The sequence below is a fragment of the Rhipicephalus microplus genome, chromosome 1, assembly GCF_043290135.1.
Source record: "Rhipicephalus microplus isolate Deutch F79 chromosome 1, USDA_Rmic, whole genome shotgun sequence".
NCBI classification, from domain to species: Eukaryota; Metazoa; Arthropoda; class Arachnida; order Ixodida; family Ixodidae; genus Rhipicephalus; species Rhipicephalus microplus.
In genome coordinates this window covers 56827561-56850760 of record NC_134700.1, presented here as the reverse complement: position 1 = coordinate 56850760, position 23200 = coordinate 56827561, and the positions used below count along the sequence as shown (strand labels likewise).

The following is a 23200-nucleotide window of genomic DNA, read 5'->3' as shown; positions in this document are numbered from 1 at the left end:
AAATCAATTTTTTGCCTTTTTTCACTATACGAAAGCCGTGTCCCCTCTTATCACGTTCTCGCTCTCTACGGAAGATGCCAAAAACTTTGAGCTTATCAAGGGAAAGTTTCACTCGCACTTTGTCCAAGTTAAGAACATCAATTGTGAGTCATTGTGCTTCAGTCGGCGTGAACAAGAGCCCTCCGATACTGCCAATTAGTATGTCATTGCCCGATATAACATGGCAGACAGGTGTGACTACAGTGACTTGCAAGATCACCTCATCCGTGACTGCTTTGTATTTAGACATTACGACGAGAACATCTCCGAAGCTCTGCTGCTGGATTCTAACCTTACATGCTGTCACGAATTACGGGTGTGCAGCCTCGCTTGATGGACCAGGTTAGACTCGAAAGAGAAACAAACATTTATCACAGAAAACAAACGGCACTCTAAAATGTATACAAATGTACAAAAATAACTACCAAGAAATGGGAATTCAGCCCACACCAAACTAATAACCTACACGTCCTAAATAAGGTCTTAAACATCGCCTTCTGCTGTCTTGGCTCAGCCTGCATAGTGCTGCTGACTTGGGAAACTTGTTGCCCAAGTCCGGTCGGTCGTCGATCCCGACGTTCAGTCCATACCTCGACGCGTCCGTCACCGCCTGTCTGTGCAGGTCGTCGTCGCTGACGCTAGTGGGTCGCTTTCAAACTACTGGTACTATCAACTGCTTCACCCAGCGTGGTGTCCCATCATTGACGTGGGACTGCAGGGATTGCCTTGTGTGGCTCGCTTCCGAAGGGGGCTTGCGCCGAAAACGTTCATCCTCGCTGGGCGCGGCGGCTTTGTCTCCGAGGAGCCTCCTTTCGATCGCCGTCGATTTCGCTGGTCACATCAAGATGCCCGCGTTTCAGGCAACAAACCTGAATGCCCATCGCTCCCGTCGCCGGTGCGTGTCGATGATGCGACCTTCCGCCCCTGAGTTCCCCGAGACAATGCTAGCTCACGACCTCCTCCTCCTCCTTCTCTTCGAATCAGTGCTCGTGCTTGATTTCTTGAATATTCTCAGCACGTGTCTTCGAACGCTGGTCGTCTTCGTCGTCTTTCATTCACGCGGCTGTTGCTCATGACACTTGCGCAACGGAGCTAGCTAAGGCACGCCAAAAAGGAATCCCTGCACAAGCAGCAGCATCTCCTTCTGGCTTCCGAGGGACCGTCCACCTTCAAGCCTGAGTACACCGGTTTTGACACCATCTCCCACAATCTCCCGCGGCAAAACCGAGAGCCTTCTGCAACTGCATAACAATGCCATGAAATTAAGTAATCAATCGTGTAGCTGCAGTAGAGCACCTTATTCTCATTCTCTGTGCTCAGCAAAGACTGAGAAGGGCTCAAAGTGCAACACAAGTGGGCCAACATGTTTGCACAGTGCAAGAAATTGAAGACGTAGGGAGGACGCAACTCAAGGAGACATTTTTCTCGTGTAGGTAGAAAAGTTCCGTCAAAAGACATCTTAGCGCTTGAGCAAGGCACCTCAGCAAGGTATTTTGGGGCTGCAAAGGAAGGAGCTTATGCTCAGCCTAGGCATCTCGAAGTCGACCTCAATGGCAGTTCGCTGATCACAAAGATCGGTACCGGTGCTCAAGTTTTTGTTGTCCTGATTATCTTTGCTGGAATTCCTGAACATCTTCAGCTGGTAAGGAAAACTCTCTTAGGACTAAGTGACAGGGCACTTCGAGTCGTTGAAAAATTCAACACTACAATCACTTAGAGGTCACGAAGATCGAATCATCATCTACGTTGTACAGCAGCTGAAACATTCACTGCTTGGATTACTGGGAATCGAAATTTTGGGACTGGTCAAGTTCCTGTGTGTCCCAGAACGCGTGGAGGAACAATTTTCTGAGCTTGTCAATGCTCAAGGACTGCTGCCAGGTGCACACACATTTCCCCTCAATCCCGCAGTTGTACCCTATTCTGTGACTTTGGCAAGGCGCATCCTTGTGCCTTTTAGAAAGCAGTCGAGCAGGAGATCATTAGCATGCAACAGCAAGGAGTGATCCGGCCTGGAGAAGGCCTTACTGTCATGAGTAAGACGGCATGAGGCACATTCTGGGCACTGTAACGCGGCACACGTGCGCGGGACCCCAAAGGTGTGCAGATTGTTTGTCGTTTTGTTCAATATTAAAATGGGTTTGCCGTGTTACTGCCGACTCGTGTCTCTTTTAATGCAATCCTTCAGAAGCGCTCCCGAAATAAGTTCATGATATTTACTGACCGGTACGCCGGATTCGTTCTGGTAGTGTTCGAATATGTGTGGACTTCACTCGCCCGAACTCTTTTAGCCTGCGCGAAAGATTTCCCCTCCCAGTGTGTGGAACAGACACTCACTTTGGCAGGTGAGGCTACTGTTTTCACAAAACTAGACACAAATCTGCCTTTTTTAATTTCTCTTCCCATGGCATGCCAAGAGCTGACAACATTTAAAACGCCAATTGAACGTTTTTGTTTTTCACAATACTTCCATTTGGCATGACGTCAGCACCAAAATATTTTAAAAACCACGTGTCCGAAATCCTGAGTGAACTAACAGGAGTCATCAATCTCATGGATGACATTTTCGTCTTTGGCTGCTATCAATCTGAGCACGACAGAAACCTGGACATGACTCTAGCAGCGAGCTTCCACTGGAATCACCCTCAGCCGCTCCGAATGCACTCTCAGCCCGAAAGAGGTGACCTTCCTGGGCTGTGTTGTCAGTGCTCAAGGCAGACGTCCCGGCTGTAAGAAAGTCGAGGCCGTCAAGTGTGTCCCACTGCCTATAGGCATCGCCAGATTCTGGCGGATCTTGAAGATGAACCATATTGCAATATGGCGCGAGTGCAGCAACAAAGTTATGAAATAAAGCAAAAGATGGTAATTAGCAGAGATCTGCAAGACCAAACTTCTAGTTTCTGTGACTGTGTGTCGAGTTGGCCGGTCTCTCTGGAAATCCCGCGTAGTTTGTATGTGCGCGTGCGTGAGCATGCCTGAAAGCGCACGTTAGCCGTCGGAGCAACGCCAGCCACGGTGAAAGAGAGCAGTGACGAGTGCAGTGCTTGAAAGTGCGCTGTCTCGCACTCAAAATCGAATTCATTTTTGTTGAATCATTGTTTGACGTAGCGTAAGAGGATAAGGGACGCATTCTCACTGTGTCCCTCGAAGAGCAACCGTCGGCGGAGCTCTCCAAAGGCTTCCGGACACTCCAGGAGGACGTGGAGGACGGTTAGACTCTCACCACATCTACCACAAGTAGGAGATTCATCGCCAGTCAGCAGAAAGCTATGGGTACCATAAGTGTGTCCTATTCTGAGGCGACAGAATAGGACATCAGTTTGCCCTGTTCTTGTAGCGGAGGGCCAGTAACCCAACCGCGGCTTAATCAAGTGAAGCTTATTATTTATTTCTGTGTCCCACAAGCATTGCCAGTGGTTTCGCAGTTTCTTACGTAGGAAGGGTTTTAGATCTGTTGCAGGGATAGTAGCTGTGGGGTTAATAGCGCGCAATATAATTGACGTGGCCATTTGGTCAGCTAACACATTGCCCTCGATGCTTCTATGGCCAGGAACCCAGCAAATAGTAACATGCTGGTTGGACATATATGCTGTACACAAAACGGAATACAGCTAAATTATTACCGGATTTCTGAATCTGAAAAGGGATCTTAATGCATTTACGATGCTTAACGAGTCTGTGAATATAATTGATTTTTGTATGTTTGATTTCCGTATATGCTTCACAGCCGACAATAGTGCATAACCCTCAGCCGTAAATATACTTGTTTCCTGGTGCAGCACACCGGATTCCGAGAAGGATGGTCCGACGGCTGAATAAGCCACCCCTGCATGCGACTTAGAGGCGTCAGTATAAAACTCCACGCATGAGTAGTTGGACTGGAGTTGTCGGAAATGCATTTTAATATGTGCTTCTGGTGCATGTTTAGTGATCTCGGCAAAGGAAGTGTCACAATGTATGAGCTGCCACTGCCACGGCGGTAAATGTTTTGTTGTGGGCTTAGGACAAAGTTCTAGCAGCGGAACACCTATTTCCTCACTTAAGCTTCTCACACGCAAAGAGAACGGCTTTCTCGCTGCGGGTCGATTATGGTAGAGGGTGGCAGCGGTCATATCGTTTATAGCTGAATAAGAAGGATGCTTTATGTTTGCGCGTACCTTTATAAAATAAGTGAAACTGCTATAAGATCGCTGTAAGTGAAGTGACCACTGATTCGACTTTACACAGAGACTCTGGATCGGACTTGTCCTGAAAGCACCGGTTGCCCGTCGGATGCCCAGATGGTGAACGGGGTCTAGGATTTTCAAAGCATTTGGCGTTGCGGAATGATAAATTATAGAGGCATAATCAAGGCGCGACCAAACAAGGCTTTTGTACAAGTTCAAGAGACACTTCCGATCACTACCCCATGTTGTACGTGATAGGAGCTTTAGGAGGTTCATCGCTTTCAGACATTTCATTTTTACATGTTTAATGTGGGGAATAAACGTGAGCTTAGAATCTAAAGTGGTTCCTAGGAATTTGTGCTCGCTGCTCACAGAGAGTTGGTCTCCCTTGATCGCAATATTTGGTAGTGGCATTACCCCTCGTTTATTGGAGAAGAGTACGCAAGTACTTTTCTCGGTGTTTATTTTAAGACCATTCTCATCTGCCCATTTAGAGAATTTATTCATTCCAAGCTGCACTTGTCGTTCGCAGATAGACATGTTGCATGGTTTGAGACTCATTTGCACATCGTCAACATACACAGAATGAAACATCGCGCTTGGAATGACTGACTGCAGGGAGTTCATTTTTACAAGAAAGAGTGTGCAACTAAGCATGCCTCCTTGCGGAACACCACTCTCTTGGGTAAATGGTCTAGAGATAGCGTTTCCCACTTCTACGCGAGAGGTTCGGTTAGACGGATAACTTTTAATTGTGTTTAGCATGTTTCCATGGATGCCCATGGCGGCAAGATTGCATAGAATCCCGAATCGCCATGTGGTATCGTACGCTTTCTCCTGATGGAGGCGGAAATGTTGTAGGCCCGTGTGCTCAGATTTGGGTGCACGTTAAAGAACCCCAGGTGGTCGAAATTGTCTCTATATTGTTCACTCGACACATATCTTGTGCAGTGCTACAATGAAACCAGATGATGGCACTCTTTGCTGCTAAGAACTTGATTAATGGCTACTCTAGGTGCCGGCCTTATATTCTTGTTTGCATCGCAGCAGTATATGTCCGGTATGCACGCAAATAAGAATTTTCACCAAAAACTTCGACGTGTTTTGCACGTAGTGATCGTAAATACCGTTTTGTCTGCTCTGAATCTACTCCAAAACAGACCTTTTTCTGCTCTAAAAATTGCTCCAAATCCTTATCTCGCTGAACCACCACTGAACATGTATTACCAAAGTGATACTGCATAGTTCAAGCGTACATTGCCATCGGGTGTCAGAACATGTGATTATCATAACAACTTTGTGGTTTAAGTGAAAGTGCGATTCAAAAAAATGAAAGTTGCATTAATCTGTTGCCTAAGGCAATGAAATTTTTGCTATGTATACCGTATTTACTCGCATAATAGGCGCACTTTTTTTTCAGAAAATCCGGCTCGAAGTTAGGGGTGCGCCAATTACGCGGGGTAAAATTTTCGAAAATTTTTTCAACTCGGTTCTCGTGCTTTAAATCTGCACACTTGTCAAGTAAAAGGTGACTTTATCGTTTACCAATTAATTCAGCATAAAATAAACATACCTACGTATCTTTTAATGAACAAGCGAGAGCCGTCAACTGCACACACACACGTAAAATTTATTTACACAAAAGTCGTAGCTGTTCCTCCTTTTCCCTATTCGGAGTCCGAGTCGGAGATCACACATTCATCCTCGCCGAGCGGGGATTCGTTTTCGGTGTCCGAATCATCCGCACCCCACAACATGTCATCCTCACTCGCATCCAGTGCGTTCGAGATACCCGTCTTCTTGAAGCTTTTCCTGACGACTTCGTCGGAGATTGCCTGCCACGCTTCCACGATCCAAGCGCACAGCATTTCCACAGGCGGCCTCTTAATCTTACCACCTGTAGTCAGCTGATGTTGTCCTCCAGCCATCCAGGTGGCGTACAGCCTTCGAACATTGTCCTTGAAAGGTTTATTCAAGGACACGTCCAAAGGCTGCAGTATCGATGCGAGGCCGCCCGGAATCACTGCCAGATCTGTGCGCAGCTCCTTTAGCTCATCTCGTACGCGGTCTACTAGGTGCCCACGAAAACTGTCCAGGACAAGCATGGACGGCAACAACAGACCACCCGGCCGCCGACCCCAGACTGTTTTCACCCAATCCATCATGAGTTCCGCGCTCATCCAGCCTTTTTTTTGGACTCTGACGTAGATGCCTTGAGGGAATTTTGCCTTTGGGAGCGTCTTACGTTTAAAAATAACGTAAGGCGGTAGCTCAGGCCCATCCGCTGTCACCCCCAGCATTACGGTGCATCGTTGTTTATCAGCGCCAGACGTTCTGACGATGACGCTCCGTGCACCTTTCTCCTCCACTGTCGTGTTCCACGGCATATCAAAGCAAAGGGGGGTCTGATCAGCGTTGCCGATCTGGGACAAAATGAAGTCTTTCTGCTGTCGGAGCTTTATAACAAAACTGTGGAAGTCCAACACTTTGTCCTCATATGCTGCGGGCAAGCGCTGGCACAAGGTGGTCCGCCTTCGCAGTGCGAGGCCATGGCGCCGCATGAAACGAGTTGTCCATCCGGAGCTGGCTTTGAACTCTTTTGCTTCGATGCCCTGCGCTCGGGCTATTCTGCGCGCCTCAGTCTGCACAATATCCAACGACACAGCACAGCCATCTTGTCGTAGCTCTCGTATATGCTGGACCAGTTGCTCTTCGACGTTCGGATACCTGCCGGTCTTGGCACCGCGGAAAGCCCGTCGTGTCTTCTTCGTCGCCTTAAGTTTTTCTTGCTGGTCCCTCCAGTACCGAATACTGGTTTATCCAACGCCGAAATGCCTGCTTGCAGCCCGGTTGCCGTGCTCCAGCACGTACTGCACTGCCTTCAGTTTAAACCTAGCCGTGTAGCTCGCGTACTTCCCCATGGTGGAACCAAAGTTCAATACACGACCACAACATACGCACACCGCTTGCAAAATGGCGTTTCTTTCTTTTTCTCTGATGGTGGTGATGGCGATCGGGCCCCCGGCGTTGTACACGTGACCTCCAAAAAGCGCGGCGATTTAGGGGGTATCAGTAATTGATGGAACAGCCATTTTTTTTTTCGCTCATGGACGCTTTTTTTTCTTCAAGTTTTATTTCGACAAACACGTTGGTTAGGTCGTTGCACTTCGAATTTTTTTTATGTGCTCGTCGATTTGCCTTTTTTTTTTTTTCTTCAGGGTACGGGGACCGCGTTCCAACTGTATCGCTGGGGTGTAGAATCGTTTCTGATCACGGCCAAGTTCGGGGTGTGCCTATTATGTGCAGAATTAAAAAAAATCGAATTTTCCGCGACCAAACTAGGGGTGCGCCTATTATGCGAGTGCGCCGATTATGCGAGTAAATACGGCATATCGTGATGAAGACGAAGTGTTGCTCGAGCGCGCGCTCGGCTAGCATGGGAAGAGGAAGATGAAGTAGACTAAGAACAGCCAGTCTAGCATACAGGCGTCGTGTCTTGTTTTTTCGCGACAATGGCGCAGTCCGACAACTTCACCGTATGGGTGGCCGAAGCCACCTGTACGTGTTTTTGGGGGTCGTCGGCAGCGCAGGTTTCTCCAACCAAGAACACCGTCTACTCTTCCTCAATTATAGACTCCTCGGCTCTACCACTGCAGCACCTACTCTATGAACTATTCGCAGAGGGCGTCAATGCCTCTTCGACGATTCCAGCTCATCACTTGACAGAAACATTGCTACTACCTGTATCTGAGAAGGTGTTCGGGCTCCATTTGTTCGGGAACATCGTGTATGCTCGCCGTGACGCGGATGTCGGCTGCAAGACTCTTCCAAAGAGTGAGAATTCAGGCTAACAAGGCATATATCGCCGCCGCCAAGACGACACGCAGCGTCTTGTTGCCAGGCAGCGGTGCCCACACTTCCCATGCTGACAATCTCTCACTCCGGACTCCATCGCCACCTGAGCTGCTGAGGGGGGTTGTTCAAACTCCCTCTGACAATGATCCCTCTGCAAAGAGCCGAATTTCAACCTCTTCCTTGGCCAACATTGACACTGGCTCGCTTTCAAGTCATGGGATGGCGTGGCAAACCGGCAGCGTACGATTGCACGACTTCGTATCGCCGCAGTCAACGCTTTCACAGAATCGACCTCTGCGCTCTTTCCTGCACTCTTACCAGGGCTGCACAAGATTGATGCCGCATTGGCCCCAGCCGCCTCGAACGACCATGAACAGACCTCACAAAAGAGCCGCAGAAAGCTCTGGCGTACCCCCACAGAGCTTTCCTACCAACTCGGTTCGCTCGCGCTGACGTGCTCCGAAGTTTCGTCGGCCATACCACCATCGCTGGCTGCCTTTGAACTCCCACACTTTCGCGGCTTTCAAGACAATGCCAACAACTGGGTCGCCACCGTCAACACTTTCGGGAGCTTGCAGCGCATGGACTAAAGAACAGAAATGGGGCATGGCCATAGATCGTCTTCTGAGTGCTGCCGTGGCGTGGCACCGGTATGAAGGCACGAGGCAAAAGTCTTGGGTAGACTGAAGCACCAAGTACATCGCTACGTTTGGACGGATTGACTCCGGCCTCACTGTCACCACCCTTTCCAACTTTGCCACTACCGAAGACAGGGCTCTAGATAAGAACCACGACGAGGCTGTTACCTACACAGTGTAGCTTATCGTGGAAAACCTTTTCAATGTGCAATCCAACAAACACTAGACTCAAACAGTGCTCTGATACCTTGCTGGTGTCCGACGTAGGACCAACAATACAAGAAGCTGAGGCTTCATTTCCTCCACAAAAGTTGGTACCATGTACCCCAAGCTCATCTTCCTCAGCTGAGCTGGATGCACCGGCTCCCCTTGTACTTGACACGCTTTCCCTCCAGACGCCGTATGAAGCCAAGACCATGTTTACCCACGACAATCATCAGAAAGGTGCTGGGACACACTTGTGGGTGATGGAACAAGCAGCCTTTAAGAAATTAAAAGAACCCCAGTACTTGACTGCAGACCATCAACGCCCTACGTATGAACAGATGGACAGGATAGAGTACCATGTCTCCAACACACAGCAGTTCAACAAGAAGGCTTCACTGAACGAGGACGAGCGCAGTAAAGTTGCCCTTTGGCTATTTCCTCTGCCTTGTGACAGGATCACGATCGCGAAGAAACCTATGCTGGACTTTACTACGCCGGCTCCTGAAGAGTCAGCTAAACCGCATCCAGAACTATCGGGTATCGATGAAAACAAGGAGAGCGAGCGCCTCGTTCATAGTATGAAGTTAGCTGCAGAAAAAGATTTTTCAGTTTCCCCAAAACCGCAGAACGCTCCTGATGAATGTCCTGGCCGTCTTTTTGGTGCTTACAATCACTTGGGTGTGACCGAAAAAGACCAAGAGAGCTTGCCGGAGTTAGTGTCTTCTAGAATGCTGTTTCAGCATCCTTCCCAGGACATGCTGCATCTGCTGTTTCCCATGCGACGAAGTCAAAGCCGGCCACCAGAAGCATGTCTTGCAGCTCGTCTGACGTTGCCGCGTGGCCGAGGCCGACGGCCACGATGCAGTCAAAGCCGCCCATTAAAGAGACTAACAACTCGCAGCCACTTCATGGTGCCACTTCAGCGAGCCAAGTCACTGCGCAGCCGTGACTGGCCTCCTCGGGCAACCAAATGCCACCCGCCAGAAGCATTACTTCTACCTGTGCTGGGTGAGAGCTCGGAACCTCTGAATGATGCCACCTTCAAAACAACGGCCAGTGCCAGCGAAGAGCCGATTTCGGCTGGACTGCATGCACGCAGCGTGGCCAAGTGAGTGTAATGAAAGCAAAGTGTAGCTCGGTGGCGCGCTTGGCTAGCGTGGGAAGAGGAAGACGAAGTAGAATAAGAACAGCCGGCCTAGCATATATATGTGTGTGTGTGCGTGTGCGTGTGCGTGTGTGTGTGTGTGTGTGTGACGCATTAAAAAGGTGATTCTAGGGGAAGCCGACAAAGAGGAAGTGCGCGTGCATTAGAATAAACGCATGGCATCTGGACCACGACGTGTCTCCATTTTGTAGCGTCACACAAGTCGACAGGATCGACCTCATCAACGTGCCATGGCTAAGCCAAAGTCTCCGCTCAACATACAGAAGTTCAACGGAACACCAGAAGACGTCCCCATTGACAAGTGGCTTCTTCTTTTCGACATGAAGGCAGCCGAGGCGTCATGGACTCACCGCGATCGGGTCAGTCACTTCAGCGAATACATTGAAGGGGAAGCGTTCAAGTGGTACCTGACAGAAATTTTCGGCAACGGCGAGACAACATGGGACGATATCAAGCACGACATGCAAGCCCGCTTTGCTACAACTGACGGAGATGCCTTCCGTCTCTTCATTCACTACCGACTGAAAGGAGGGCAGACCATCAAGGACTACTACGACAAGAAAAAGCGACTGGGTTTCTTGGCTGACCTGAGAGAGTGCCACATCATTTCTGGACTGACTGATGGTGTTCCTCCTGATGTGGAACTGGCGCTCGCCGGACTGTCTTTCAACTCGTTATTAAAGTGGCTCACCGCTGCTCAACGGGTCGAGACATCTTTAAAACGGGTGAGAGGAGTTTCCTTTACTTGTAACGCTAGTATCACATCAAGAGGTCCACGTCTCTTCAGCAGACCGCAGCAGCCAACAATAACTCCTCAACCGCGTGCCCCGCAAAACGAATGTAGGTACTGCTCAGCTGCTGGTTTCCCATGACAGTTTCACTGGCACAACGAATGTCCGCACCGCGGCAATGTGTCTGTTATTGATACTGAACGGGAAAACGAGGAGGGCGACACAGAGTTTTATTAATACACTTCAGTGCTCTCATCAACGGAAAACTAGTAAATGCGATTCTCGATACAGGAGCAACAATTACTTGTATCAGCGAGGATGTGTACAAACAGCTAAATCTTCAGTTGATGAGAGACTCCAGCATCATGGTCTAGCAAGTTGCATCAAGCATTCGAACTTTGGGTCGCGTAAACATTCAGTTACGAATTGGGAACACCATAAAGAAAGTTTATGCACGTGTGCTGCGAGGCATGAGAACGCAATTAACTGTTGGCTTAGACAGCGCTTCGTACTTCAATCTTTCTGTAAATCTGGAAAGCAAGTCAGTGACACAAGTACGTGAGAATATGAGCCTTCCGCATCACAATGAAAAGAAATCCATTTAAGCCTCGCTGATGCGAACCTTGACTTCAGAAAACTTATCAGAGCATGAGTCTGCGGCGCTCGACTCTCTTTTAAGCAAGTATGGCGAGATATTTTCGAAATCTCAGACAGATATTGGGTGCATCACTACTGAGAAACATAGGATCGCACTTACCAATGCTTTCCCTATTCCTCGAGCATCATACCGATGTTTACAGGCAGACAAAGTGGAAATCAGCAAACAAGTTGACGCTCTCCTCAAGCAAGGTGTTGTGAGGCCTTCATTATCGCCCTACGCCTCACCTGTCATTTTAGCAGAAAAGAAAGGTGAAGGATGCACTCGTCTATATATTGACTATTGCAAACTCAATGCCATAACGGCACCCTACTTTCAACCAATTCCACGTATAGATGATATTCTTGATCACTTGGGAAAGGCGGAGTGTTTCACTACGTTGGACATAACGTCGGGATACTGGCATGTCCAAATGCATCCTGACGATGTTCAGAAAACTGCATTTGTCACGCCTGATGGTCATTTTGAGTGGTTGGTAATGCCGTTTGGGTTGAAGAACGCTCCGGCTACATTTGAAAGAGCCACAAAATCAACAATAGCGAAACATCAGCTCACCAATGTTAGTAATTACTTTGACGATGTGGTCGTATACTCAGACACGTTTAACGATTATATACGACACTTTGAGGCGCTATTCAAAGCTCTCAAAACCGAGAACGTAAAACTCAAACGAAAAAGTGCCAATTTGCATGCTGCAGCATTGAATACCTGGGCCACAAAATTTCACAAGGAACAGTGACACCAAAGCAAAGTAATGTGGCTGCCATACTCAAATTTCCGACACCAAAACGAGAAAAGATCTCCAGCGTTTTCTGGGCACTGTAAACACCTACCGTCAGTACATTCCCCACTTCAGCTATATCGCTCTTCCACTCACAAAACTACTCCACAAAGGCAGCAAGCGGGTGTGAACAGAAGCATGCGAGCAAGCCTTTCGTGAACTGAAGAAGCGGATAACTGAAGAACCGGTGCTTCCCATATACGACCCTTCGAGACCATGTACTGTGTACTGTGACGCATCTGGCAAAGGCATCGGTGCAGTGCTGAAACAACCTGATGACAAAGGCAAAAAACATCCTGTTGCCTACTATTCCCGCAAACTACTTAAGCACGAGGTGAACTATGCTATTACAGAAAGAGAATTTCTTACCATTGTAGATGCCATGGCATTGCTACCTTCATGGAAAGTCATTCACTGCTGTAACGGATCACTCTGCACTCCAGTGGCTGAAGAATGTTAAAAATCCTCAAGGTCGTCTCTTCCGGTGGTCTTTGAAACTGTCAATGTATGATGTGAACATCAAACATCAAAAGGGCGCAAGTAATGTCAAAGCAGATGCGCTCTCCAGAGCCCCAATAGTTATTCTTCTGTCACACGACGACCTTCAGCGATGCAACAATGAGCGTCCAGAAGGAACGCATTCATTCGAAAATAACATCATCATCATCAAAAGAAAAGGACTACGGAAAATATACGTGCCCCATGAACTACGCCCAACCATTCTGAAGAATGCACATCAACATTTTGGGCATGTCGGAGTGAAGAAGACGCTATCACTCCTGTCTCCGCAATATTTTTGGCCGCATATGGTAACCGATGTTTCCACTTACATTTGGCATTGTGATATATGCCAGAGATGCAAGAAGACGAAAACAAAAAAGTTTGGGACGCTTGAATCACTGCCTCCAGCTGAAGAGCCCTTCAACCTTTTGCAATAGACATCATTGGAGGATTTTCTGGATATGGCTCGTCAAAAAGCTTTACACACTTGGTTATTGATCATGCGACTCGCTACGTATGGGCGTTTGCTCATAAGAGTGAGAACAGCGACACCTACATTTCATGCTTAAAAACAATTTTTTCTTCTGGAAAACCATGAAGCTCCTTTCAGATCGTGGAACAGGATTTACTGCATGAAAATTCAAGCAGTTTTTAAAACATAATCGTATACACCAACTATTCACCTCATTTCATCATCCACCATGCAACGGCATAAACGAGCGAACAAACCAGACTATCGTAACGAGACTTTAATGTAAGATGAATGAGGAACCACGGAAGTCTTGGACTAAGCTGCTTCCGGGGGTAATTGACGAATACAACAGAACACCCCACGAAGTGACCGGCTACGCACCTTCCTTCCTGATGTATGGAATTCCATCTTATCCTACTGTACTGGAACAACGAGAAGAAACTGTCGAAGAAGCGCGAAAAACTGTAGTTACCAATTCTATCGCCTACCACAATAAGAACAAAGTCATTTATGATAGAAAATTTTTTCCGATTGAGTTCCAAGTCGGTGACTTTGTCCTTTACGAGACACCATGGCATCCCAACAACGGCAAACTGAGTTTCGTCATGGAAGGACCTTACAAGATTTTACGCAAGGTCTCAACAGTGGACTATGAGATCAACCGCTCCGTGCTACCCTTAAGTAGAAACTCTGACATTGTGCATGTTAGCAAACTGCGGCCTTATTTTGTACCTTCTGAACTGAGACTTTTTCAAGGGGAGGGGGATGTGTGACGCATTAACAAGGTAATTCTAGGAGAAGCCGACGAAGAGGAAGTGCGCGTGCATTAGAATAAACGCATGGCATCTGGACCACGACATGTCTCTCTCCATTTTGTAGCATCATTGATTGATTTGTGGGGTTTAACGTCCCAAAACCACCATTTGATTATGAGAGACGCCGTAGTGGAGGGCTCCGGAAATTTTGACCACCTGGGGTTCTTTAACGTGCACCCAAATCTGAGTACACGGGCCTACAACATTTCCGCCTCCATCGGAAATGCAGCCGCCGCAGCCGGGAATCGAACCCGCGACCTGCGGGTCAGCAGCCGAGATTTTGTAGCATCATATATATATATATATATATATATATATATATATATGCTTTTATGCTGATTTCAAATATGTAATTATTTTTATAGTAAGTTGTACAGTTTTCGTTTTGGGCGTTGACAATGTGTGAAGTATAGCTTTTTATGGACAAACATTTTATGCCACTAAACATTTATGGTTCTGAGCCATTAATGACTCGTATTGCTCCACATGAACTGTATAATACAGATAACTATCAAAAAATTGCGTATCAAACATTTTCATGTTCAAGTGAAATTAGAATGGGAGAATTCTTATAATCAGCCCATATGATTTGCTTATCCCAGGCTCATAATAATTTTACAGATGATATCAAGTTTTAAATGACATACTTGCACCCTTTGCACGTTAAGGAATATGCTGGCAAAGTTTGATGCCAATCGGGCTATCACCATACCATAATCATAATCATGATGTCCAAACTCAGCAAGTTGCCAAAAAATGGATGTTAAAAAAATGCATTTTAAAGGTGTAAGTGAAAGCTCAACTGTGTAGAAATATTGTTTTTTAAGATAATTTTTTACATCATGAGATTTCGGCAATCAAGATTATTTTGAGCATGTGGCTTTGCTAAACCCCTCATGCAATGGCAAGCAGCCAGGTGACAATTTCCAGAGGACTCTAGACAATGAGCCTTTTTTAGTTTTTACTAATTGTGAATGCATTTCTTAGTCGGGCTATGTCAGGCATCCATCAGGATTCATCCACCGGCCTCGCCCATAGCAACAGCTGCGGGCGTGCGCTTATCTTCGTTCCTAGCAACCGCAGCATGTGGTGCGAGACAGTGTAGGAGAGGGTAGACAGTGTGGAAGAGGGCCGCTTCTCTTGGGGTCCGCTCTCTCCTCCCCGCGCCCCACTTTCCCGTCCGCTCACGCCTCACTCTCGATCGTTCCCTGGCTGGGCGCCTCTCAAGAACACCCGGCAATGTGTGCTCAAGACACCGCTGTGAAATGCCAATGCTGAGCCGAGAATGCTGTTTGTTTTTTTCACCTCGTAGTATTTTTAACTGTGCACACTACCTACTAGAGCTGGAAACGCATATTGCATTTCTCGCGAAAGAAAAATGCCACGTGCTGTGAATGGTGCTATTGGCTTCATGGTGTAAGTAAAAAAAAAAGAAAACATTATTCTTCTAACACTAGGTTCTCATGTGCGAAACAGCGTTATGGATGCTACACTATGCATTCGCATTTCCTGAAGACTCCCTTCGGGGAGGGAAGGGGGAACATTTTGTTTTTGTAGCTACCTTGGGCTTTTTAAAAGTGATTTTTACCTTCTTCAAGTTTAATTACAATGTTCATTTTTTTGTCATGAAAGTAGAGAAATTGAACTTATGAAAGGTAGTAAAAATGAAAAATAGGTAATTTTGGAAAGAAACTTCCGTTTTTCATCTCGCATCTTCTCTCAAAGCTGGTCTCCCATTACAGAAGATTACTACAGAAGACCACTACAGAAGACCACTACATGGTGTTCTGTAATGGGTTTCTGGCTTTCAGAATACAAAAGAATTATTTTAAGAATACAAAAGACTACTACGGGGTCTTTAGTATATTACTAGTGGGTGCATAGCAAGTTCCAAAAGCTTTCACATGCATAATTGTTCGTGGTTTAAACCATGCTACCCATCACACAGAATGCAGCCATATGCGAAAGCTTCACTGACATAAGGTACTTTCAAGTTTATTAATTACTATGTAGCAATGCAGAATTTAAAATTCTCCAGTAACATTATACAATTAAAAAATATGCTCTATGTTGTGTGAGCATGCGCTAGGGACAGGATATCGCCGTCACATTCAACTTTGAGAGGTGCAGCTTAAAGGTCGCCAAATTGTTATTTATCATTTATTTAGAATTATTGGGGCCCAGGGGATCTATTCTTGCGGTGTACAATTCACGGGCATGTCCAGATCAGCCTCCGCTGATTGACTGGAGTTGGCGAGCAGCCCACCACCAGTTTCCTGTCTTTCTTCCTCAACGTCATTTTGACGTACGCAGCTTTCAGGACTCTCAACACAAAATTAACACCATCTTCCTAAAGGGAACTCTGATCTGATTCGAAGCAGCAGCGTTGCGCACGGGTTGAATGGCGCTAACGCTGGTGCTGCGGTAATCACTGAAAGATTTGTTTGAAGCGATGGCTGTGTAGGTTTTGTAGGTGACATATACAGACATGTTTCAATGCATACATTAGGCACGCGTCAGGTTTATTGCTTGTGTATTGACGAACAGCGGTATAGCGAGTGGTGGTGGCAGGTGTTGTGGGCGAACAGATGAGGCGGCTGCTGTGGGTGCCGCGGTGAGCGCGCACTGGGAGGGGAGCGTAAAGTCAACACACAGCAGCGGTGTGACCAACTTGGCACCACACCAACAACACCTGCGGTGCGCAGCACGTTTGTATGGAGGGACAACATTTCACACGCTAGTCAAAGAGCTAGTTCGCATCTAATAAGAAAGATGGAATGCATTTTGCCGCAAGGGATGCTTCCGCCAGAGATCCACTTTTGGACGCAAACCTTTGAGGCCGTCCATGGATTAATCATGCTAGCCCTTGAATTAAGTTTAATGCGGCCGCCTGTCTGAAACCCCTGGAAGGTTCATACCCACGTTCAGGCTTTTCAAGTTTGTGTATGAGTCTTGTTGCTGTACATTTTGTTGACTTAGTTTCTCTTTACACTGGGAATTGGTTGGTGGTGTCTGAGCGTCGACATGGTCAATAGTGCCATGACATCACAAGTCGCCGTATTTTTGTATAACTGAATCTGCTCCAGCAAATCGGACTTGTCCACGAATTGAACACTAGACAATAGCTTCCCAGTGATGTCGACTTAAATGTGCACCTCGTCATCTTCTGTTCGAGCTCAGCAGGATGGCTAATGTTGCTATTCTTTTTTAAAATAGATGGGGCAGTTCTTTTGTGGTAATGGTAGTAACTTTATTTCAGAACACCAATCCCAATCAGTTAGAGGCGGACAGCTTTGCTGTAACAGGCGAGAGCACATATGCCTATGCTTAAAGAAATGCAACGTAACTCTTGGGGGTGTTAAGGATGGGGACAAGAACAAAAAGTAAAGCCATGAAGTGAAAGTTGTGGAAACTTTGAAGTAGTCTCATGTGAACTCATGCTAAGACTTTGATGAGGGGCCTCTTTCTTGAGTGTTGGAGAAGGCTTGCCCGTCTTTGGAAAAAGTCTGGTGCATGTAAACATCTCTTCTTCTTATAGCTACAAAATGTCACCTCATTTGCACTGTGCCGCCCCTTGCCGGGCCTAGGGTGGCGTTGCATTGGTTACAGCCTCTATGGGCAGTGCCACGTAGAAATAAGGCTTTGTCTATAAGGAACCTACACGTTATAGGTACGAACTGAAGCATGACCACCCTGTCTGGCCCAAGAACAGCTTTACTGTGCAAACTCGCTTTTGTCAATATGGTGTGATGTAGGTCTAGCAGCTTACTCCTTTGGCACCTGACCTGGCATAACTTCACATGCTGGCTTAATTAACCTTCCACTCAGACTTCTTTGCCACCTTTCATGTATGGTGCACTCTGGTGCGAGTGCCTGGCACTTTATTCCATGAGCTCAAAAAGCCAAAAAATGAAAGCTTTCTTCTAGCCTTTTGGTTGAATGATTCTTGGCCTTTTCCTGGCTGATTTCTGCCTTGTAGCTAACTAAGCGTGGTCCCTCTGTAGAGTGCTCACAGATTGAAGCATGACAATACAGGGCCAAGCAGTGCAGTACTTCAGCCTCCACTGTCTTCAGTTTGTGCCATATCAGCGTTAGTTTCGACTCCAACATTTACTTTGGAGCGAACGTTACCTTCAATGGTCTGATTCGTAGTGACATGACAGTTTCCTCAAGCAATTACAGATACCAGTTACACTAAAGGCTTTGATGCGGTGTTTAAATGCATGTGTTGCAGACGTACTACCTGCAGACACGGAGAGATGCCCGCAACCAGTGGTATGGGGATGTGTCTGCACGAAAGGAGCTGCGCAAGCGTCTCAAGTGCCACTCTTTCGACTGGTACATGCACCACGTCTATCCCGAGCTGAGGCCGCCGAGCCCCGAAGACCTGGCACCCCCAAAGAAGCACAAGAAGTTGTCTCTACCCAAGAACCTTGATGTGCTACGCCGCAAGATGCCCACCATCATTGGCCGCTTTCAGGTGACCCCTTTCTAACCAATCTATTCCTTTGAATGGGCACACTCATTTAGTAAGTGAGCTCAATTTATTATTGTACTAATGCCTAGGGGTTAGTGTGGTTTAATGGTTGAACTGGGCTATAATAAACTTAGCTGATACAGCAACGACAACAACAACAGAAAAGCATCCACGATATAATGGACTCTCAATAATTAGAAGTCTATAAAACACAATTACAGCCTAAATTGAACTTTGTTCTTTCAATGAAACAACAGCCTTTACGTGATTGTTATCATTAGAGGCCGGAGTTTTAGACACTAAAAAGGGTGTTTTAGGCGCCAAAGACAGGCTGGTAAAATACCGTTTTAGGCCCTCAGAATCATAAATATAGGCCTAATAAATTTCTACAAAAATTAAAATATCCCAAAACAACGACATCAGTGACTTGTATCTACGGCAAGAAGCAAAAAAAATGATACTGTTTAAGATAGCAAAAAGGTACTAATTATTGAACATTGGCATGCATTTCTCGCATGATTCACAGTATGTGGTCTTCCGTTTTATTGTCTAGCATTGTGCGTCAAGTGTCCACCATTCAATTAACACTCTCCTGGGTCTCTTTTGTTTTGTTATAGCTGGGTAGGGCAGCGCAGGGGCAAATAACCAGACCACTGATACCCAAAAAGAGAAAGATGCTAGGTCTAATCGCGTAGGACCAATTTCTCCCCTATCGGTGAACACCTTAAAGAGCCCCTCACTGGGTTTAGGCATTTCGAGCTGACAAGTGTAATGGTGCACTGGGCACTCCGCTTCATTCCTGTTAAGATTTGCAAAATTACATGTCGCAGAAAAACGCTCAATTTCTAATGAATGCTACTTTCCCTTTTAGCGGGCGTGTGCCCCAAGATCTAGGGAGTGACGTACAGCAAGGAATGGTCCTATTTTTACGTCGCTCCTTTACGTTGACATTGGTGGGCTGACTTCGCATACTATACACTCTTCATCAGAACTTCGTTAAATGCTAGCTATATCTAGAAAAACAGATGAAAAAATGTCCTGCCTCCTGGTTATATCCTCCATTTTAAACGATACCTTATTAAGAGCATTGCATGTGACATTACACTACTTGGCATGTGCAATTAGTGTGTTCTGTTGTGTAGCATGAATGAGGAGTTTTTTGGTTTGGGCTAGCTACTTCATATCATTTTGAAAGGGAAGCGCAAAGACAAAGGGAAAAGAAAGACAACACTCTTTGTCTCTATGTCTTTCTTTTCCCTCTGTCTTAGCACTGCCCTTTCAAAATCGGTATAATGAATGAAAGCTGAGAAAAATTAATAAAACACGCAGACATATTTTCAGCTGGTTATTATTTTCTTTAATAGCATCGAGATGCTATTCACTAATCGGCCCCCGTTTCGCGTTCACCTCGGTAGACCGGTCGCTATAGGGTGTTCCGCGGCTGACCAGAATGTCGTGGGTTCAATTGTGGTTGCTGTGGCCGCGGCAGTCACATCTTGATGGAGGGGAAAAGTTGACGTCCGTGTACTGCGCGATGTCAGTGCAGGTTAAAGGACACCAGATGGTCGAAATTTGCAGTTACCTCCACTACGGCATCCCTCATATTCACACACCGTTGATTGTAAACATGCCGGCACCTCTCACGGGTTTTGCTTTATAAAGTACAACGACTTGGCAACCTTCACCACCACTGAATCGACAAGAGCCTTCTATGAGTGGCCCTCCATTGTTTTTCATTCGTTCTCCAGCTACCTGCAACGGCCCAGAAAAACCTGCTCTTCCTTTCCCACTGCAACACCCAGGTATTCAGGGCGGTTGTTCAGTTTCTTCAGGGCACCGGATAGCTGTCTGTAGAAGGCGGTCGCCACATCCTCGGCCATAGACGTCACTTTTGTTTTCTTATTCCATCTTCGGTTCTCTCTCCTCTTTTCCCTGCAGACGCTGAGAGGTGCTTCCACTTGGGGCTGCAGAAATAGCATCTTTTGCACTCCTCATACTCCTCTTCCAATCGCTCGCAGCATGTCAGCTTTGTCTTCGTTGAACCTTATAGTGTTAGGAAATATCAATCTTGCCTTTTTTACCTGAAAAACAGTTTCACACCACGCTCTAAAACAAAATTTGGCCTTGAATAGCACTCGTATATGCGCTCATTTTGAAAATAGGCACTTATAGGCATTTATAGGCATTTAGGGACGAACACTCAAAATAGGCATTTATAGCACTATAAACACCATAAAAGCCCTTCTTAACCTCTAATTCATGCTCATATATCAAAATGGAACGATAGGAATGCAAGGAACAAAATAGGCATTTGCCTATAATCTGGTCTCTAGTTATCATGCTTGAGTTCTGCCCTCCTGTTTGTTTCTCAGTGAACGAAGCTCCTGTTAAATGGAACATAATTTTCTGGCCTCTTCAGGTTCCATTTAACGAGGCTCTGGTGTTCTGTGTTCTGGCAAAATGAGAAAGCTTTGAAAGTGAGTGCATCAATAAGTAATGCTTTTTGATGAAAATTAGTTAGCATACCTTTGCAAATCTCGCTATAGTATCCCCACAAAAGTGGTGTGCTGTAGGTTTCAGTCGAAAACAAAGGCACCAATGTGGAACGGTATTCTCAGTAACTTTTGTAATATGATCATCATAGTGATGATTATTTGTTGCTTGGCACCAGAATCATTGGCACATATTAGTGGTAGTGTTCTTACGCTTCTTAGTATCACACCTTCACAGAATGCTGAAATTGCTGTTGTTCTTTTCATCTCACAGACATTAGTGTGCAGTTAAACGTGATTATATCAAAAAGAAAAAGACTTAAAAAATTTTAGTGTAGGAAGTACAGCAGAGCTCGGCGGCTTTAAACAAGCTGTAACAATATGTTTTAGAAGGGACTTCAAGAATTACATCAAATGTAAGACCTGTAAAATGCAAAAACTTAAAAAAATATAAAAACAAAGAAAAACTTAGCAGTGTTGAACTGTGTCAAATTTTATTTCAGTGCTTACGATTAGGGGTGTGTGAATGGTGGAATTCTATAATGAATCGAGTAGTGGGCTAGTAGTGGCCCAAAATAAGGAATATCCAATAGAATATTGAATACAAAACATTCTAATGAAAATTGAGAGAAACTCTTTATTAGAAAAAACGGAGATTTTTGCCGGCGTCTATGTGTCGCTGGCATGCTACTTTTTATAGGGATAGGGAAGGGGACTGAAAGATTTCAGCAGAAAGATAAGAAAAATATGAAAAAAAAAAAACTTGAAATCTAGTGAGCCTGGTAAACTTTACATTAGGGTATCACATAAATACTTAAAGGGTTTCCTATGTGAGATGTCGTATTATTAAGCGATTCTCACAAGGCCAATATTGGATTGGTCATTGATCAATGATAGTATGACCGGACGATGTTTTGAAGGTCCGCGCATAGAGCCTAATTTGTTGTGCAACATTAATTGTTCGTGGCAGATCATATCCATTTCTTGTTTGAACAGTTGCGTTTTATCACAGTATGTGGGGAATTCTAGTAGTACTATGTGCTGCACTGTCTCTATGCTGCCAGAGTTACTTATTTATTTGTTTATTTATTTATTTATTTGAAATACCTTACATGGCCACATGGGCATGGAGTAAGGGGACGTTACAGAAATTTTGTACACCAAAGGTATCAACCAATTTATATGAAAAAGCAACATTTGATATGCAAGAACACTGCTTGTAAAACAAAGAATTAGTACAATCAAAATGCTATAAAGGGTGAGTGGTATAAAAACCAGCAGAAAAGGTAACATTAAAAAGTTAAATACAAGTTGCATAGTATAGGGCATGATAAAATACCAACAAGAATACAAGTGATACAATGGATACCTTAACAGAAGAAAAAAGAAAAGAGGGTGGGGGGAAGACTTTAACATGTAAGCTATTGCACATGAATGAAACTGCGCAAGCACCCTATGGAAAGCACTGATCGTTACGTGCGATAAGTTAGGCAGAGTGTATTCTGCTGGGGATATGCACGTTAAGAGATTGTCTGAATTTTGCCGAGTTTGTTTCTGCCACTATATCATCAGGTAAACTGTTCCACAGGCATAAAACTCCATGAAGTCCTGAATATTTGAAAGCGTCAGTGTAACCCTAAAGTCGCGTGAAACTTGGATGTTTTCGACGAGATGTGTGTGGTGATATATGCAGGCCCAACGCATGATGGTCGAGCTGGTACGTACACATATAACAAGGCAATATCACGACGATCACTTAACAGCTCAAGGGAAAGAAAGAGCTTATTTGTGTCACTTTAGAACGATAGTTATAGTTTTGAGCAATGAAACGAGCGGCTCTGTTTTGGATTGATTCTAATGAAGTAATCAAATATTTTTGATCGGGTTACCACATAGAAGAGGACAACTCAAGTTGTGAGTGAAGGAATCTTTGGAAAGTAAGATTGCGAATGAGGGAGGGTGAGCTTGAAAGTTTGCGATGTAAGTACCCTGATGACTTGGCAGCATTGGCACATACCTAATAAGGGTTGTCCAAGAAAGGTTTGGAGTAAGAGTGATGCCTAGATACTTAAAAGAAGAGGCCTCGGATAATGGGCTGTGTTTTATACTGTTCAAAAAGTTGGATTTAGAATTCTTCCTGCTAAACGACATTGCTTTGCACTACGGTGAGTTCAAGTGCATTAGCCATGTGTCACACGAACCG

The 23200-nt window shown here is 45.6% G+C and overlaps 1 protein-coding gene across 4 annotated transcripts in view; it reads left to right on the top strand.

The window, feature by feature from the left end:
• The window catches only part of LOC119178785 (polypeptide N-acetylgalactosaminyltransferase 11), a 225943-nt gene that overhangs the window by 138928 nt on the left and 63815 nt on the right, over window positions 1–23200 (top strand). For all 4 annotated transcript variants that reach the window (XM_037430033.2, XM_037430032.2, XM_037430031.2 and 1 more), the window contains exon 11: window positions 18263–18508. In XM_037430033.2, the coding sequence (XP_037285930.2) occupies window positions 18263–18508 (246 nt within the window). The remainder of the gene's footprint in view (window positions 1–18262; window positions 18509–23200) is intronic.